We start from the raw sequence: 19,888 nt of genomic DNA, 5'->3' as shown, positions 1-19,888 counted from the left end.
TTAGTCTCACAGCAAGCACACCTCTTTTCAGAAAGAGAGAACCTGAGCCTAAATAGTGATTCTATTTAAATGATTTGGTACATTTAAGTTAAGAAGAAGAAATCATCTTTATTTTTACAATTGTTTTGGGGAATCCACTAATCCTCACTTACTTATTGGCAATATACACTCCCTTTTCTTATTCCTCATTCTGAACATCAAATGTGGCAGGAAAAAGAGGAATCTTAGCATTAATAAATGCTACTCAACTGTCCAATGGCATGGCACACCAGGCTAGTATCTTGTCTTCCACTGTCTTACCAGTTCAATACTAAGTTACTCAGAAACTAATCTCAGCATGTTCACAATAACTGTCTCATTCATGTAATGTGGCAAATTTCTGGCCAACAGTTATTTTCTTGATTATACTCCATCCCACACAGAGAGTGCCTGTAGAAAAATCAAGAGTAGAGTTGGTTGATTCTTTCTGTCCCCAACTGGAAACTATTTTAATTATATTCTAATCTTATTTTACAAGATTTCTGAGGTAGAAGTCACACACAGACAGCAGGTCAAGGGGAAGGCAGTTAGAATACATGGAAAGAATATGGGACTTAATGAGCTCAAGTCTTCTTAAAACCATCTACAATTACATTTATTTATGTATGTGTGCATATGCAGTTTGAAGTTATATGCACTATCAAAGGACAACTCTGAGGAGTGGTCCTCTCCTTCCACCATGTAAGTCATGTTCTCTAGTGGGAGGCCTGGCAGAAAACATGATCTGACCAACCCTAAGCTCCAGCCATAATCCAAGCTTTTGCTGCCCTCCATTTATAAGACAGGTCCATAGTACTATTATACCATTGAGAGTTAGACTATATGTTAAAACACAAAGTCCTTGAGAATAGGCATATATTTACACAAACATTTAATATTTAATTAGCACAGGAAAATATTTCAATATATTTTCAGATGAATTTCCATTCTTTATGGATTCCATACCTAATTATGTTATAACCAGGTTAACTTTACCAGACAGCAAACATGATTTTTCATGGTTCTATTTTAGAATATTATAAAAGGTCCTTACCCTAAAGAAAATTCCCTGCAAAAGCCAGCATTTAGAAGCCATTTTCATTATGAAGTAGCTGGATCATAGTTTCCCAACCTTTTACTAAGTTACACAATGTCTAACTTGGTCATATGCTGAGCTTATCACCTGAAACTGTAATTCAGCGTTTATCTGCTTTCCTGGTTCTGTGGTAAATTCCCTAAGAACAAGAACTACATCACACCAAGGTTGGTTTGTTTGTCTTCACTGGTGCTAGAGGTTAAACTCAGGGTTCTGCACTTGCTAGGCAAGTACTCTGCCCTGAGCCTTTGGCTTTTATGCATGGAATATTATACTTACATTTAAAATTTTAACACTATTTATTGTGTACAATGTTAAATTTCTATGTCCCCTAAAACATCAGCTTCCAATTTGATAATATAATCAATCATATTTACCTTTCTGTTTGAAATAACTTAGTAAAGTGGGCATGAAAACCTTTTAAGAAGGGCAAAACAAGAGATCAGAGGAGTGGAACACACCTTTAATCCCAGCACTCAGGGCAACCTGAGGCCAACCTGAGGCCAACCTGGTCTACAAAGTGAGTCCAGGACAGCCAGGGTTATATTATACAGAGAAACCTTATCTCAGTAAAACAAAAAAATAAAAAAAAATAAGAGATTATAGTGAAAGTTCTGAGTTTTTAATCTAAATCTAAGTTTATGTGACAAGAAGCCAAATCTGCATCATTTTAAAAGAAGAGAATACAAAATAATTTAAAAGAACTTGTGGGGGTGTAAAAGGGCAGGGCTCGTTTTTCTTGGCTCAATTCTAGAGATTACTAGATATGACATGGATAAGACAAGCTGGGGCCTGGATGAAGAGAGAATTAGAAAGAAACTGTTACTCAGCCTGGAATGTCATCCTAAAAGCAGAAGTGATAAGCTACACCGACTAAACAGAAAGACAAATGAGTGTGTTCCTGACAGCACTGTGGAGACACCTACAGCTCCAGACAGTCTGTATCTGAGTTCTCACTGCACAGGAAACATCCTCTAATTGGTTGTTTGCTTTGTGACATTAGGATATCTCAGCCTTGGCTATAGAGTAAATTTAAGGCTAGTCTTGAAAATCACTCAAAAACAAAATAAAAAAGGTAAGTATATGAATGTATTGCGCATGTGTGCTCATACAATTCATCTACCCTAATCACATACAGCAAAAGTAATTAGAAGCACTCATGAGTGGCAATGAGCATAAGCTCCCAAATTTCTGTTGTAAATATCTATCAAAAGCAAACCTCCTTCTAGAAATGACTGATTTCAGGGGCAGAACAAGCAAAGTACAAGATGAATCACGAACAATTTATTCTGCTGGAAAGGAAATGCACAGTGAACCAGATAGGACCATGATAAATGGGTATAGCAGCCAGTTTAAAGATGTTCCTTCCCCAAGGCTAACCTGGGGACAACTGAAATAGCACAACAGTGAAAACAGTGACAATTTACGAAACCTCACATAAAGGCAAAGCCACTTAATCTCTGCTTTAATTAATAAAAATGAGAAAAAGAGAAGCAGCTCTCAATAAGCTATCAACTAGTACACACAGAGGGACATAAACAGTAATTGCTAATCATCCTAAAAGTGGTTATTTTAGGTAGGAGTCATCAATGACACTAAGGCCAGCAAGTGAAGGGTTGATTAGAAATAAGATAAATGGCACACTTTTAGAGTTTATTTCCACAACTATATCTTGCTGTGTTACCTGCCAGTGACATGACTTGGCACTGTGTGCCTCTGTATGAAATTCACTGAGAAGGGCATGGCATCTTTCCTGTCAGAAGAGCATCACTTAGCTGGGGGCATAAGATCTTTCATAGTTCTACAATGAGGGTTATGCTAGAAAATGCAGGCTTTACCAAACTGCCAGACTTAGAAGAGAGGAAAACAGAGTCCAAAGATGTCTGAACTAAAACACAGTGTGCTGTGTTGTCGACCAGTGCTTTAAGAAAGCAGGCACTAGTACTTCAGGGTAAAGGCACATGTCTGAAGCTTCCGCAGAATTTCAGAAAAGACTGATAACTGCGTATGTTGAACCTCTGCACTTATGCGTGCAGACAAGTGGGAAGCAACTAAAGAAATGCAGCAGAATATAAAGAGTGAAGTGATCTGAGTGAAGGCACAACAGCAGCTCTGTACTGGTAGCATCTTCTCAATTAGAAATGACTTCTAATTCAAGTAAGTTGAGATCATTTCGAAATTATTGTTAAATTTCTGAAAAATGTAATGTACAATAACTCCTGGTAGGAAAAAAACCTGGGAGCCAGCTATCAGTATCTGTGACCAGAAGTAAAATGAAATTTTGGCTTAAAGTAGTTATGTATCTTCCTTTATCATACTAAATGGATACATTAACAAGGAAGGCAATGTTTCTATACCTTCAGTGTACTAATGGCATCTGAACAGGTTTTTCTTCTTTTATTTTCAGTGGGCACTTGCAGTCCAATGATAAAGAAAATATTGATGTGTTCATCTTTATAGACCAAGTATCAAACAAATGTATAGTTTTGTTGAGTAGAAATTCTAATTCCAGCACCATTCCAATCAGAAATTTGAGTATTATCAAAGATTTTTACAAGTGAAACCGAAAGACTGTAAGTTTCAAGTGTGTGTTTACATGTAGAAACTTGAGTAATATCAAAAATTTTTACCATAAGTGAAAGCGAAAGACTGAGTTACAAGTTGTGTGTGTGTGTTTGTATGCTCACACATGTAACAGAACAGAAAAAAAAAAAAGGCAAATGTTGCTGTCTTTTAAGAAATCAAGAAGTATTAATGATCTGTTCTATTATCTTAAGAATAGAAAAATGTGGAATTAGTAGTAAAGGGAACTGGCTAAAAGAAGAACAAGCTCTTAACAGACTTTGATTTATAAACAAATAAAATGTTTATAATACAAATGAACCAGTGGAATTGTAGGCTATGCTTCTAAAAACATTAGAGGCTCCAAGAAGCTATCAGATCGAACTGTATCAAAATGCCCCTGGGCCGTAAATCCTTCTAATAACAGGGGTACATCACTTTCAAGTCTGAAGAAATATTTTCATTGCAGAACCAAAATCCTCCGAGATATTCAGATAGAACCACAGTCAAACGTTAGTAAATTCAATGAGAAAGGGAATCGTGGTGCACTTATCCTTGTAGCGTCAGAGCATTCATCCTGATCTGCACACACAGTTCAGTAGAGGTTGAATGAAAGGAGGCAAAGAAGCCGGAAAGGAAAGTATGGGGAGAGAGGAGGCAGTTTGAAGAAAATATACTGTAAAGTCCAAAAATCACTGTTCCTCAAGTTAGGCCATTTTGAAAAGGTAAACAAGATACCTAAGCATTTTTAGGATGATATACAAACTCCTCCAGGCTAAGGCACTTCTGAGCTACTTTTACTATTTGAAAGAAACACTTAAAAATTTAACCTAGATGAATGGGTGCATGAATCCTCAAAGGGAAGAAAATTACTCAAAGCTTGGGAGGAAAGTTTCAGTCCATTCCTGGAGATCAGAGAAACTTTACTCATGCTTTTCCATCAACTGTATTTACTCATATATGAAAATAACTTTGATCTTTTACCTACAGGCAAGCTGCATAAAATATATGTGTTTCACTTTCACAAGTGAGCACACCCAGGAAAGGAAGGGGAAAAACAACCACCTCTCAGAAGCGAGGTGGCACAGGAGTCTAAGAGAGTGGCTAAGAGAACTGTATCCCCATGCGCCTGTTCACAGTCCTTATTTTATAAGACTGCAGACATGGTTTCAGGACTTGCTTATAGCATAAACTCAAGATTCTCAGAGCTGTGAGGAAACAAATAAGTAAAACAGGAAAAGTTGGTCCTATCTTTCCCCTTTGTCCCAAAGATAACAGAAACGAGTGGAATTTTCAAAAGATTGTTCCATGTAACTGCCCATTTATTCCCTCAGGGAAAACGCTCACAGCTTCTTATTCAGAAGCTGATTTTACAGAGATCAGAAGCCACACCTTCACCAATGCACTCAAATCTGCACGGAGTTGGGCTTCTGTGCCAAGTAAAGGACATTTCCAGATTGACTGTTGTTGCTACATCTTCTGAGTGTCCTTCAAACTAAACTGTGAAGTGTAAAGTTACAAAACTAAATGGCCCAAGATCAACTGCTAAACGGTTTGTTGGGGTGACTAAACATATGTATTGTTCTTAAAGAAATAATAGTTTCCAAGAAAAAAAAAATCCCAATGCTACCATAAGACCTTAGTTTACAGAATAACAGAACCTACAATGTACAAAGTAACATTATTTTTAGAATTATCATTTGCTTTCTACATGCCTTGAAAGTAGTTGATGCACGAAGACACATGACAGCTATTGTCCAATCACTGACAGTATTAAAATTATATTTTAATCTAATTTCTGGAAAGTTCTGCAAAGGTAACCTAAAAATGCAAACTAAAATTTAATGAGAAAAAAGCCTAGTCAAACAGTAATCCAAAGAGTAAGAAATTAACAGTATCCAAAGTACACTAACTAAAAATTCAGATGTTTTCACATTCGGTCTTCAGATTTACGAGTAAAGCTTTCCGGGAATGGGTCGTTTCAATGCAAGATTTTTTTCAACCTGCCATTCCATATGAATGAGGCTTGTGAGAATAAAACCTCTTCAGGAGATGCTTCAATACAGCGCTAGCTCCAATTTCCTCCAACTCAAACATCAATGTATAAGCAGTTCACACACACTGGGAGCGGAATGAGGGTACAGAGGAGCGTTCATTCTTCTGTTTGGGTGGCAAAAGCAACAAATATAAAGGTTCAATGGTGCCATCTGCACCTACCCCCACCCATGACAGTCCTACAGTGCACTTTTAACCTATTAGCTCCTCACTACTTAAGGTCCACCGAGTTGGTGGAATCCCAGGCTTTCCAGGTCCCAACAAGGGTTGCGGAGGTTGTGGGGTCTGGGGTTCTACAGAAAATGAAGGAGGGCACGAATCTTTTGAGGACAGAGGGACACGGCGCGATGTAGACGCGTGTGGAGGATGGGACGCGCCGTGGAAACCGGGGAGGCTTGCAAATTCGTGAGCGCGAGAAACCGCGTAAGGGTAGACAGGATGCTGTGCCCGTTCTGGGAAGGGGAGCGAAGGGGCGACGGGTACGCTCGCAGGAGACGCGGAAGGGCGTGAACTAGGCAGCTCGAGACTGCCTCGGCCAGAGCCGAGCCGCGAAGCAGAGACTTACGGCTACTTCTCCCGGCGGGGACCGGGGTCGCGTGGATTCCGCCCTCCGGATCTGCAGGTCTTCCTCTGCCGCGGCCACCTGCCTCTCGCGCCGAGCGGGTGACCTCGGGTCCACTCCGCGCCCCACCCACCCGCCGCCAGCGGCTGCGGGAGCCGGAGGATGCGCGCTGGAGGCCCGCGGGGAGCGCTGCGCGAGCCCGACGCGCCGGGCGAGCTCACACAGGGCGGGCGCCCCCCATCTTCTCCCGCTGCGCGCCGCCGCTGTCAGGGTCGGGAGGAGGGGGCGGTGGCGCCTGCCTCCGCCGCTCGGTCAAGTCCAGAGCATGGTCGTGCGCTGTGCGCGCGCAGCCGCGGAGGCCGACCTCCCCCTCCCCTTGCTAGCGTCGGGCTCGGCTGCAGCCGACACCGCGAGCTCACACACTGCTGCCGGCTTCAGACAGCTGCGGCCGCGGCACGAAGTGGCACGGACCGGCACGAACGGCGGCACCCTCACACCGACCCGGAAGCTTTTCAGCCTCAAACCTGAAGCAGGCTTGGGGGCGTAACCCCGGAAGTTATTGCCGGGCGCCGGTAGCGGCGGGATGGCGAGCTGAGGCCTTGGGATCCCCGAGCTTGTGGAGAGGCTGAAGGGTTCCTGGGGCCGAGGGAAAGGAAAGACAGTGGGGACAGATACCCAGAGACCCGAACTCGCGGGGCGGCTTCTGATGACAGCCCAGGGGCTTCCTGCTACAGGAAGTTGGGTTGGGCCTCTGGGCCTCCTAGAAAGACAGACGGAATGAGAAAACGGTGACCGGCTCCAAAGTCCACCGATTGCCGCCCCATCCTCGACTTGGATGTAGCGGCTTGTGCGAAGATCGGCCGCCGGCTCGGGTGAGTCTTCTCCATTTCCTGGGCGGAAATAAGGAAAGGCGAGAGCCAGACTCCAGCTAGAGAAAACCAGCAGGGACACCGAAGCTTTCCAACGAGGTTCTGCAGGCAAGGGGTGTTGTTTCTTCCCAGCAGGTACCGAGAAGTCACGGTCGCTTTTTGGGTGAGAACTTTTGGAGCAAAGAAGCTTGCTTTTTTTTTTTCTTTCTTTCTTTCTCGATAGTGGAACCCTGGTGGGTGGTGCCAAGGGAAGACGACTCAGGCAGTGTAGTCATTGTCGGGACAGTGACAGCTTGTCGATTGTAGCAGTCTTCTTTATATCCGAGTTCTTTTAGGGCTTTTGGCTTGCTTTCTTTGCTATACCCTTCCCTCGGCGTTTGTAGCTTTACCAGAAGCCTTTATGTGGCTGGACTACCTCAAGATTTCAGCTCCATTCTTGTCCTACTCTCCTAGGGAACTTAAGTGTGTTCACTGCTTGCAAACCCACTGACCCACAGAGGAATAATTACCCTTGCTGTGGGCGCTAACTGAAAATTGTGTGTGTCCTTTCTCAATCACAATGATAATCAAGTATCCCTACGTATTTCTAAAAAGATCGCATGCAGCCCTCCTAGTTATGAACCATCTCCAGTTACATAAGTCGCCATTATTTAGGCGGCATATCATTTATGCCTGAGCATTTTTCTCCAGTGCAGCGAGCCATATAGCATATTAACAATGTCTTCATTTCTTTTGACAAGGTCTCTCTTCCTGTCGGTTTGTTTCAGCTGCACCGTGGCTTTGCCTTCATGGCTGATAGCTTTTATTGTTTTCCTACCTTTGTTTCTTTTTATGCCATTGGAAGAGACTATTTTAAGTGCTTCAGTACAAATACTTTTGAAAGTCAATGTTAGGAACTGTTGCGAGATATGTTGTTAATAGTAAAATTATATATTTAAAATATATGATGAATATTCAAAATATATGAGTATTAACAAATGAAACAAACACTTTGTTAATATGCTTTTCTTGTTATGAATTGATCGAGATAAGAATTAGCTTACTTTAAATTCTGTGTAGAAAGTTAATGACTCAATTGCTCCTTTAGGTACTTTATAGAAAGCATAGTGCTCTATGATTGCCATGTGTTTTGTACAAAGTCTACAATACAGTGTCTTTTAAAGAGGTTTACATTCTGTAAGGTATTCATATATGTGTGTATATATCTTGCTTATAGTTTATTATGTTTTAGTCTGTGTTAATCTGAGATGATAAGCAGTTGATAAACAGAAATCTTTTAGAAAAGCCTCCTCTCTTTTACCTCTTTTGCATGTAGTGGATTTTTAGAATGTTCTTATTAAAATTTTTGAGCTGAAAAAAAAAATCTATGAACTATAGAAAGAATCCATCCTCAAAACATTAAACAAGATGAGATTTCTTCATCCTAATGTTTTACTCAAGCTTCTTCAAGGAACTACCTTTAGTTTCGGCTGCTCCTGTCTCTGTCCCCGGTTTTGGGGCTCTTGCCCCTAGGGAGGCTGCCTCTTCCAGCTCAGAGGGAGAAGATGCCCAGAATCTTACTGCGATTTGACTTGAGGGCTGGTTACAATAGATAGCCTTTGGACCTCTCCCTCCCCTGGAGGAGGATGAAAAGTAAATAAATTAAATAATTGGAAAAAAGAAATACCTTTTGTTTCTTAGGTACCAAGTCAATGAGAAGTTTTGTAACTAAAAAAAAAATTTTATTAAGAAAATTTTATTATTGTGAAACAATACTTGTTAAGCTTTTAGACTAAATTTTATTTAAAATGCCAGGAGTTATTGGATTTTAAAAAGAATTTAATTTTAATGAAACTTTCAAAAATAAGGCATTTTTAAATTTTAGGAAAGTGAGTTAGAGTATCAGAGTGACATCAGTTGCCTCTGAGAAAACAGAATAAATGTGTATCCTCTCAAGGAACAGTTTTAGTCCTTGAAAACCATTTTAATGCCTGATGGCCTTTTAAAAAATTGAAGAGAGTTAATGCCAATGTAACTAGACAAGAAACTCTTTGGTTGATGTTCTTTTAGAAACTTATTGGCATATAACTCAGGGAACCTTTAAAAGCCAAAAAGACAAAGATACTCAATCCAAGAGAAGCTTTTTAGTATGGCTGTGACAAAGTAATTTCACTGACAAAGAGAACACTCAGCAGTCACTTACACAGCTGAAATTTAATCACTTTTTCCACAGTTACCCAGTGAAGACTTAAAAACAGTTTTGGGGGATAGGGGGAATCCATTCCTCAATATATTGAATATATTTAGAAGAACAACTTCTGATGATCTAGAGAATTGATAACACAGGGAAGAGATTTCTTTTGTCAACTGACCAAATGGTTCAGATTTACGATAAACCCTAGGTTAGGTCATCCAAATGTTTAAATCCAATATTTTCTTGCCTGAAGTTATAGTGTCAGTAGGTATAAATCAGCCAGCTACTCCCAGATTCCAAACTTAACATTTATTTGTATGCAGTATAGGAAACAAGAGTACATTATTCTGAACCACAATTTCAAGTCATTATTTGCTTAATAAGATAGTTTATAATTGTGCCATGTTTTTAAGGCCCAAATTCTTGGTTCTCGATGATGAAGATAAAATTAAATTCATCTCTTGCTTGCCTTTTAGGTATTATATATTGTAAAACATAAAAGTAAACATTTTATAATTGTTTTTCAAAGTGAATATTAGAAAATAAAAGTTGTTGGACTAGAATATAATGCTTTCTTTCTTTCTTTCTTTCTTTCTTTCTTTCTTTCTTTCTTTCTTCCTTTTTTTTTTTAACCTTGCCATCAGTTATGTCATTTCCTCTTCCAAGGAACTTTTTGCTTGTTTCATAAAGCAATGGGAAATCCAGAAAACATAGAAGATGCATACGTTGCGGTTATCCGTCCAAAGAATACTGCCAGTCTCAACTCTCGGGAGTATAGAGCTAAGTCCTATGAAGTGAGAAGGATAACATTTAATTCCTACTATTGAATGTCATTCTGTACTACCATTTATGCGTAAAGGATTATGAATACATGCTATAATTATTAACAAGCTAGTTAATATAGGTCTCTAGCCACTTTTACATTTTTCTACTGTGTGCCTTTCATAATTTGGTATTCATTTATATGTGTAGATGATGAGATTAAAAATTTATTTGGGGGCTGAAATGTAAACCAGTTGAAAGAGTGCGTGGCTAGCATATCTGAGCTTGTTTCTCAGCACTGCATAAAATCAGTCAGGGTGGACTTTGGCTACATAGTGTGTGTACGAGATCCTGCCTTACAAATGAAAGAAACAGAGAAAGACAGAGTCATGGTTTTCTTACATTTTTTTTACTTAGATTTTTGTATAATTTATGGAATAACTAACAAATTAAAAACTTAATGAAAAATCAATTTACTCAGCTTAATTCCCACATTAAATTAAATTGCTTTTGTAATGTCACCCAAACCCATTTCCCAATCTTGTTTGCACTATCAGTTGACTTGGGAAACTACTGGTGTTAGGAGCCCATTATGAGTTAATAGCTGCAGAGAGGAGAGGAGCCTTAGGCTGATTTAAAGCACCATAGGTTATTCTGTAATATCACCTAGGGTGGGGAAGATGGTCAGAGTATGATGGTACTCTAGAAAAGGTAAATTCTAAACTCTGTATTAATGTCTTCTTCTCATCTAAGATTTTATTGCATGAAGTTCCCATTGAAGGACAGAAAAAAAAGAGAAAGAAAGTTTTGCTGGAAACTAAACTTCAAGGCAACAGTGAAATAGCACAAGGTATATTGGATTATGTAGTAGAAACTACCAAACCAATTTCTCCTGCAAACCAGGGGATCAAAGGTAGGAAACTTTTCTTTCCCTACACCTAACAATTTGTTTTTAATTCCTTAAAATTTTTTGTGGGTTTGGGGTGCTAGAGGATTGTTTTGCTTTGTTTATGTTGTTTTGAGACAAAGTTTCATGGTGTAGCCCTGGCTGTCCTGGAACTCATTCTGTAGACCAGTCTGGCTTTGAATTTGCAGATACAGAGATCTGTCTGTCTCTGCCTACTGAGTTCTGATGAGATTAAAATTTGTGCTGCTCTGTCTGGCCCAGAAAAAAATTTGTTTTTAATATTTTAAAATCATTTTCTTTCTGTCTTTCGTTCCATTTAAAGAAGTCTGAAAACCTCAGGAAGTTGTTAAACTATAGCCCAGATCTTTCAAGAAGTAACTTAGATTCAATTATAGAGTTTTTCAGTGTGCATTATATACTTTATCGTGTTCACTGTTCCAGTTTAGCCCCTCCTCCACCCTCACTGATCCCTTTCTTCCCAATGATAACTAATTCCTAGAGAACACAAACATTTAAGAAGATGCAGTGTTAGGGATTTCTTTAATGGAAAGACTACAGATTACTTTTGCTAGCAATATAGTTTTGTAAATAATTATCTTTGTGCTACTACCAAACAAAAGAAACTAACTATAAGTCTCCCTTTTGGCTAAGGGAAACAATATTCATGGATTAATTAGCCAAAAGGAAAAAAAAAAAATCAAAATCTTTAAGCTATCAAGGTAATAGTTTTCTTCTCATTTTGGTCATAGAAGAAAGATCCTTTAAAACATTTTTAAAAATTAAAACAATATACCCCAGAGACACTCCAATATACAACAAAGATACATGCACCACAATGTTCATAGCAGCTCTATTTATAATAGCCAGAAGCTGGAAAGAACCCAGATGTCCTTCAGTAGATGAATGGATACAAAAATTGTGGTACATTTACACAATGGAGTACTACTCAGCCATCAGAAACAATGACTTAACCAAATTCTTAAGAAAATGGTTGCATCTAGAGAATATCATCCTGAGTGAGATAACCCAGTCACAAAAGAACAGACATAATATGCAGTCACTGATATTGGGATGCTAACCCCAGAGGCTCAGACTGCCCCAGAAACAACTCACAGACTGTGTGACGTTCAAGAAAAAAGCAAAACAAAACAAAACAAAAACGTCATGCTCAATCCTTACACACCAAGAAAACGTTGACTAATTCCGGGTTACATCCTGTTTTACATGCACTTTTTGCTCATTGTAATTAGTAAGACCTTAATGCAGAGTATCAAACCTTAAAAAGAAAGAAAGAAAAAAAAAAAAGCCAAGCACTGACAAAAATGTATTTGTATACATTTATGCAAAAATTTTTTTCTTTTTTTTAATCTTTGTTTTTTAAAATAAAGTTTTAAAAAAATTAAAACAAAAGAAAGAAAGAAAAACGGGGGTAAAATAGTAAAAATAATATAAACATATTGACCTCAGCTGGGGTAGATGATCTCTGAGTTTAAGGCCAGCCCTGTCTACCGAGGGAGTTCCAGGACCAGTCAGAACAACAAAGAGAAATCCTGTTTTAAAAAACCAAAGCGGGGGTGGGGAGAGTATTAATCCTGAAAGGTTGAAGTCCATTTAAAATATTAGACAATGTGAAATTGGTACAAGTTATTGAAAAATAATAGCCTATTTTCAGAGGCTTTGGCCTCCTAAGAAACAGACAGCAGTCAGAAGGTATAACAGTTATAAACTGTATACACAGTAGGAGTTAGAATTTTAAAAGGGGCTCAATGGATGGCTCAGTGGTTAAGAGCTTTGGCTGTGCTCAGAGGACTGGGTTCAGTGTCCTGCATTTACATGGTGGCTCACAACTCTCTCTAGCTCCAGCTCAGAGGAAGCTTCTAGGACATAAAAATATGACCCTGAATCTATTAGTTGTTTTTCTATATGTTGATCTTGTAGTATCAAAGTTTGCCAACACTTATTTTTTATTTTTTAATTTAAAACTCTGAATGCATTTAGTATATGTATGCATGCCTCTATGGTCATTTGTATGTATAAGTGCAGGTCATGCTTGGACCATGGCTCCTGTGTTGCCAAGCACACACAGGCTACTTGACCTCACCTTAGTTCTCCCATCTACATCTCCCCTATTGCTTGTCCGGCAGTGGGATTATAGGCACACACTGTTGTGCCCAGATTTACCTGGCTTTGAGGATTTGAACTTAGGTTCTCACACTTGTACAGCAAATACTTTACCCACTGAGTCAATTGCCAGAATTACTAGTTTTTATTAGTGCATATAATATATGATATAATGTAATATAATATATAGCTGCTTTTTATGTATTTGAGTTTCTTTTCTAAAATAATTTTCTCTGTTTTTTGTACATATTTTTAATCTTTAATTTTTAAAATTTATTTTTGTAATACTAGTGATCAAATTTAGACCTGTTTTCATATTAGACAAGTGCTATATCAATGAAAGGCATCTGTAACCCCTAAAATCTTGGTTTCTAAACTTAAAGATAAATTATACAATTTAAATGTCTATTATGTTTAGCACATGTAATTGCTACACTGAGGAGGCTGAGGCAGCAGGATCATGAGTTAAAGGCTAGCTTGGGCTACATGGGGAATTCAGGCCAGGACTACAATGAGAGACTTTATTTCAACAAAGCAAAGAGGCAAGCAAGTAAAGATTCTCTTACTGTCATCGCTGCTCTGTTTGTTGGGGTGTTGTTGGTATTTTTTAATGATTAGGAAAACGAGTGGTGCTGATGAAGAAGTTCCCTCTGGATGGAGAGAAGACAGGCAGAGAAGCAGCTCTGTTTATCGTTCCGTCCGTAGTCAAAGGTAATCTAAACAGGCTTTACAGACCTTTAGGTAGTTTAAATGTAAATTGGAAGTTTGCTGAGGCACTTGGGAATGTACTTTATAGTTACTATTGTAATATTGTTATACATGTTTTTAAGATAACAGAAGAAAACAGTGTCAAATACTTCAATTTCTACATGTAATATATAGACTTCTTGGCTAATTCATACATAATGTTTTTACTCTTACTTTTAAGATATAGATGTGAAGAGAGAAATAATTGAAATTAAATATATTCAGGTTAAGAAGCTCGAGAGTAGACGGTTCAGTAGTTAAAAACAGTCACTGGGCTTCCAGAGGACCCAAGTTTAATAACCATTCTCCAAACAGTGGGTCACAACCATCGGTAACTCCAATTTTAGGGGATCCCACACTGCCTTCTGGTTTCTGAAGGTACCAGGCCTGCACACAGTAGATAGACACACTTGCAGGCAAAATATTCACAGACATAAAATAAAATTGACATTAAAAAAGCATTCTGGTCATAAAGCAGCTTTTCAAAGGATATGCCATTAATAGGCTAGAGATAGATATAAGTTATAATGATGCCAAGAAAAACACTACTTACAGTTCAAAAATATTCTGCCTAGTAATGTTAGTAATTTACAGAACATAGATCTACTATAAAATTTTAAATTGAGCTTTTGAAATCTTAGAATAATAGAAAGCAATTTTGAGTTTCAGTTCAGATCCTATAATTATTTTGAGACTTTGGATTCATCTTTAAGATTTAATTATATGTACATAGAGAAAATCGTATTCTGTATTCTCACTTGATTCATAGTATAGAAAGAATTCATTGAGGTATTTGATATGAAATTTCTTTACAAACTATAGAGTACTGGCCTCACATAAGTTGTAATACTTCAATAAAAATTTAAAGACCATAGCTATCCCATCAGCCTGCTGCAGCTTCATGTGTTTACATTATCTTATTGGCCAGCATAGCATGCAAGATTTTCTCAAGCATTTACAAATTTAAAAAATCTGCCCTTTCAAATGATGTTGGAAACCTTAATAGATTTTATAACATTATTGAGGAAGATTATGAATACTGGTGCTCAGTGATTGAAAGTGCTTTCAATGCAGTCCTGATAACCCACATAAAACTGCCAGTAAGCCTTTGGAATCCCAGCATTCCAGCTGTGAGTGTGCAGGAGACAGTGGAGTGAATAAACAGCTCATGGCCAGCTTTCTCGGAGTCTGATGCACATGGCAGAAACAAGGTAGCAGATAAGAACCAACTGACCTACACACAAACACCAGATAAAATTAGAAATGATTGATGTTGTGTTTGTCTAAGACAAGTTACAAAACTGGCTGTCACTTGATTCTAGGCCTTGTAATTCCAAAAAGAGAACAATTTGTTCTGTTTTACAAATTGTGAGAACTTGTTCTATATGAAGAAAGTGTATTTGTAAACTTATGTAATGGAATAATTTCCTCATTTTTCTTTTTTAGATAATACTAAATATGCATATACTCCGGGATGTCCAATTTTTTACTGCTTACAAGATATCATGAGAGTTTGTAGTGAATCCAGTACTCACTTTGCAACCCTTACAGCAAGAATGTTAATAGCCTTGGATAAGTAAGAAATGCATTAAGAATATTTTAATCTATTATAATCATGAAATTAGTTTAAGATACACTTCTGGAAAAAAAAATAATGAAAATAACTTATTAAAAATGCCATTTTTTTGTTATAAGGGTGAAGCCCCCCAAATTAAGACTGCCTTGCTTATTTACAGTATGTTAATTTTTCTTTGAAAAATAATAATCACATCCCAGCTTTCAGGATAATTCTTCTGTTGTAAAAGTAGGCATAGTAGTATTTTTTTTGTGTGTATAGTATCACATTCCAGGAGTCCACCTGTATAAGTACTTCACACTTTTTAAAGGCATTTTTATGATTATAGTGGCAGGAATTTTAGAAAAACTGCTTTGTCTATTGATAAAGCATTTATTAAGTACTTAACATTAAAATATTTTATTTATTAATATTATTTACTCTTTATAAATTAAAAAATACATTATTTTTTTCCTGAGGTGGGGAAAAGGTTTTTTGTTTTTTGTTTGTTTGTTTGTTTTGGTTTGGTGTTTTACAGAGCTAAGGACCGAACCCAGGGCCTTGCACTTACTAGGCAAGCACTCTACCACGGAGCTAAATCCCCAACCCCTGGGGAAAAGTTTTTTGAGGAAGGATTTGGTAGGCTTCTTGGTACCATAGATTCTGAATGTCTTTATAAAATATAAATAATATATTTATTGAATATAGTGTTAGAAGATGTCACATGTCAGTTCTACAGTAGTTTTCCTTTGCCATTCACTTTTGCCTCTTTTCCCACTTCTGTAGGTGGTTAGATGAACGGCATGCACAATCTCACTTTATTCCAGCTTTATTCCGACCTTCTCCCCTTGAACGGATAAAGACAAATGTCATCAACCCTGCTTATGCTGCTGAATTAGGTCAGATAGAAAACTCACTACATATGGGCTACAGCGCACTAGAAATAAAGAGTAAAATGTTAGCCCTAGAGAAGGCAGACACCTGCGTTTACAACCCTTTGTTTGGATCAGATCTTCAGTATACAAATCGGGTAAGAGTTGAATTTTGACTTTGGTTTCAAAAGACATCTTAAATATAATTTATATAATTTTTTCTAACGAATGCGTATAGGTTGTCATTGTAAACGTTAAAATAATTCCTGTGCTTTATTTACATATATGAAAGTCAAGCATCGGCGGCTTTTAAGTATTTTTCATGGTGTTTTTCCTTTTCTAGGTAGATAAAGTGGTAATAAATCCATACTTTGGTCTCGGAGCTCCAGACTACTCAAAAATCCAGATTCCCAAACAGGAGAAATGGCAACGAAGCATGAGCAGTGTTGTGGAAGACAAGTACGGCTTGCTTTACTCTCCCTGGCTTTGACAGCGGTGTTAGTCAGCGTAGGCAGTGAGTAAGCAGGTGGACCGCTGGCCTCTGGCTGCACGGTGATAGCTAGTTCCCACAGGGGAGTCACTGCTTTGGAAGTAGTGTGATTCCAACACTTCATGCTTTCTTCATTTCTATTTTATGATTAGAGAACGACAGTGGGTTGATGACTTCCCTTTACATCGAAATGCCTGTGAAGGAGATTCAGAATTACTAAGCCATCTTCTTGAGAAAGGATTTTCAGTTAACCAACTAGATAATGACCACTGGGCACCCATTCATTATGCATGCTGGTAAGTAAATTATTGTGTTTAGGAAAATTGAACTCATAATATTATTGTTTCTTATCAGAAAACTTTTCTCATTCCAGAAAGCATGTGTACCGTTGCTTGTCTTTTGAATATTCTGTTGATCTTTCGATTACTGTGCGTATGCTGCTGCTCAGAACTGCCAGGTCTGCCATGAGGGAGCACTAGTAGTCTTCTTTCCAAGCCATACACCAAGATAGCCAATAGGTAGTATATGTCAGTGCGAACCACAGGGCTCCATATTGCTCCATTATACTATTATTTTCCATTACATTGGTTTATTTTTGCTATAAAATTGACATTTGTTAAGCACATGGGATTTGACCTTGTATCATGTTAGAAACTTATCCATTTAGATCTTTCAGAATGTATGGTATCAAGAAGCCTACCAAATCCTTTTTCAAAGATTCCCCCAACCCCAGGGAAAAATAATGTTTTTAACATTTTAGGATAAAGTTATAAAATCATAGTATTAATTTTTAAAATTACAGATACAATGTTTAACTCAAACTGAAAATATTTAAACATCAGGTCATAAGGTAGATTATACACAACTTTTTATTACTTTATTTTTTATAATCCGGTCACTGCCCCCCCCCCCCCAATCTGTGCTCTAACAATTCCTCTTCCATTCTAGAGTTCTTTCCAATTCAAAATTTTCATTTCTCTGATTCTAATATTTGTATCAAATTGTTTAATGGTTATATTTAATATATGTTTTTTCTGTTTCTCTATAATTTTTTTCTATTTTATCTGTATATGTGCTCTTGATGGGAAATACAGTTCAGTGGCAAAACACTTAATCAGTGTACTTGAGATCTGAAGTTTTATCCCCAGGAGCAGGGGAAAACCAGCAAGCTAAAATATGTTCTTAGGCTTCTCATTATGAGAAATTTTTATATTTATATTTAGAACAAGCTATCCTAAATCATCATTAGCTGACCTAGTAAATTTTCCTTCACATAACTAATAATTACCCTAGAAGAAATATTACTGAGAGCCAAAAGAAGGTCTAGAATATACCTTAACCCTCAAAATGTGCTGCAGAATTGAAAATGTTAACATCAGTGAACTTTCATTTAGGAATCCCAGATTTATATATTAGACTTGCTTTCCATTTTGCAGCAGGGGTTATTTTTCTTCTTTAGGAAAAGAAAAGTAAAACTTTGAACTACCTATTACATAAAAACAAAAGTACAGTGTGACATTTACTGTATTTTGGGATAGACTGAGGTTTCAGTAGCAAAAGGTTAGTTCCTTAAGTATGATCTTTTAATTATGAAATGTTCTAATAGCCTGCTTGCATGTTTACAAGATGGAGTTTAAAAGATTTTTTCTAAGATTAAAATAGAAAATGCAAGGAAAGTAACTGAGCCCATATAAGTACTGAATAAATGTTGGCTTTGGTTAATAAATATAACTGGAGTGGGAAGATAGTTCAGTGATGCATAGATGTATGCAGGCAAAACACCCATACACATAAAATAAAATGACCTTTAAAAAATGCTAAAGCATCCTAATCTTACTGATTTTTATATTAAGCTGTTTCCTTTTATCTTACAATATTATATAACTCGCTCGATGTAAGCTTTATTTTTTTTAAACGACTTAATTTCTGATTTTAAATTGCTTTTTGTGCTGTTACTTGATTTGGCTGTTTCTCTGGTGCTGGGAACTGAACACAGGGTTCTTGATGCATATATTTACCAGTGAGCTACACCTTTTGACCCAATTATGAACTCAAAATTGTATCTCTTAATTTCTTCCTTTTGTACTTATGGAAAGGTTAAGTTATCTTTTTTTTCTCTTGTTTTAAGACTATAGTTCTCTTAGTTGATAAGAATTAAACTGAGCCATAGTAACACATAAAAAGTTCCTAAGTTCCAGACACTTAGGTTAAGATATTTACATTACTCCTTTGTTCTCTATATTCTCTTTAGATACCTTGTAAAACTTGAATGTTTTTAACATATCAAGTGGGGCTTGTTTTTTTAGATAAATTTTACTTATTTATTTTTATAGGTATGGAAAGGTTGAGGCCACCCGCATCTTATTAGAGAAGGGGAAGTGCAATCCAAACCTTTTAAATGGCCAGCTCAGCTCACCCCTTCATTTTGCTGCTGGAGGAGGACATGCTGAAATAGTGCAGATCCTCCTAACTCACCCAGACATTGACAGAGTAAGTCATGCTTTTGTATTTTAATATTCAGTGACTAATAAATAGTGTTAAAATGTGTGATTGTATGCTTAATAAGACACCTAAAACAAATATTACATTATAGAGTTTATAGCATGATATTTATGTATTAACTGTGCTTTTAAGTTTTGAATTGTTTTTATTGATATAGTACATTTCACAAAAAATGAATTATTTTAACCACTTAGATGCACAGTTCATAACATTCACTACATTTATATTGTTTATAAAGTCATTACACATATCCATCTCCAGAATATGCATAAAGTTCATTCTACATTGTACTTCCCCCCAAAAGTCTTAAAAGAAAACCATTTACCCATTTTTTAAAATTTCTACTAACAAGTACTTAGTAAAAAGAAAAATAATAAAACTGTGGAAACCCTTCTTAAATCTATAACTGAACTTTTTTAAGATTTATTTTATTTATAAGTACATTGTAACTGTCTTCAGACACACCAGAAGAAGGCATCAGATCTTATTACAGATGGTTGTGAGCCACCATATGGTTGCTGGTGAACTCAGGACCTCTGGAAGAGCAGTCAGTGCTCTTAACCACTGAGCCCAGCCCTATAATTGAACTTTTAAGAA

The 19,888-nt window shown here is 37.2% G+C and overlaps 2 protein-coding genes across 4 annotated transcripts in view; one reads left to right on the top strand and one right to left on the bottom strand.

The window, feature by feature from the left end:
* ANKIB1 (ankyrin repeat and IBR domain containing 1) overlaps positions 1 to 6,702 on the bottom strand; it is a 101,484-nt gene extending 94,782 nt beyond the window's left edge. For both annotated transcript variants that reach the window (XM_080936457.1, XM_080936458.1), the window contains exon 1: positions 6,297 to 6,702. The gene's annotated coding sequence lies outside the window, so the exon portion shown is untranslated. The remainder of the gene's footprint in view (positions 1 to 6,296) is intronic.
* A 251-nt stretch (positions 6,703 to 6,953) lies between these two features.
* Positions 6,954 to 19,888, top strand: part of KRIT1 (KRIT1 ankyrin repeat containing) — a 30,494-nt gene continuing 17,559 nt past the window's right edge. The window contains exons 1-9 of one of the 2 annotated variants that reach the window (XM_080936141.1): positions 6,954 to 7,165; positions 9,980 to 10,129; positions 10,851 to 11,010; positions 13,744 to 13,836; positions 15,319 to 15,448; positions 16,214 to 16,457; positions 16,643 to 16,758; positions 16,942 to 17,085; positions 19,123 to 19,279. In XM_080936141.1, the coding sequence (XP_080792267.1) occupies positions 10,028 to 10,129; positions 10,851 to 11,010; positions 13,744 to 13,836; positions 15,319 to 15,448; positions 16,214 to 16,457; positions 16,643 to 16,758; positions 16,942 to 17,085; positions 19,123 to 19,279 (1,146 nt within the window). In that variant the 5' untranslated portion in view covers positions 6,954 to 7,165; positions 9,980 to 10,027. The remainder of the gene's footprint in view (positions 7,166 to 9,979; positions 10,130 to 10,850; positions 11,011 to 13,743; positions 13,837 to 15,318; positions 15,449 to 16,213; positions 16,458 to 16,642; positions 16,759 to 16,941; positions 17,086 to 19,122; positions 19,280 to 19,888) is intronic. The other variant, XM_080936142.1, reaches the window with a different exon arrangement.

The sequence above is a fragment of the Micromys minutus genome (assembly GCF_963924665.1).
Source record: "Micromys minutus genome assembly, chromosome: 23".
Classification (NCBI taxonomy): domain Eukaryota; kingdom Metazoa; phylum Chordata; class Mammalia; order Rodentia; family Muridae; genus Micromys; species Micromys minutus.
Note: the sequence above shows the minus strand (reverse complement) of the source record. Positions and strands in the feature narration are given on the sequence as shown.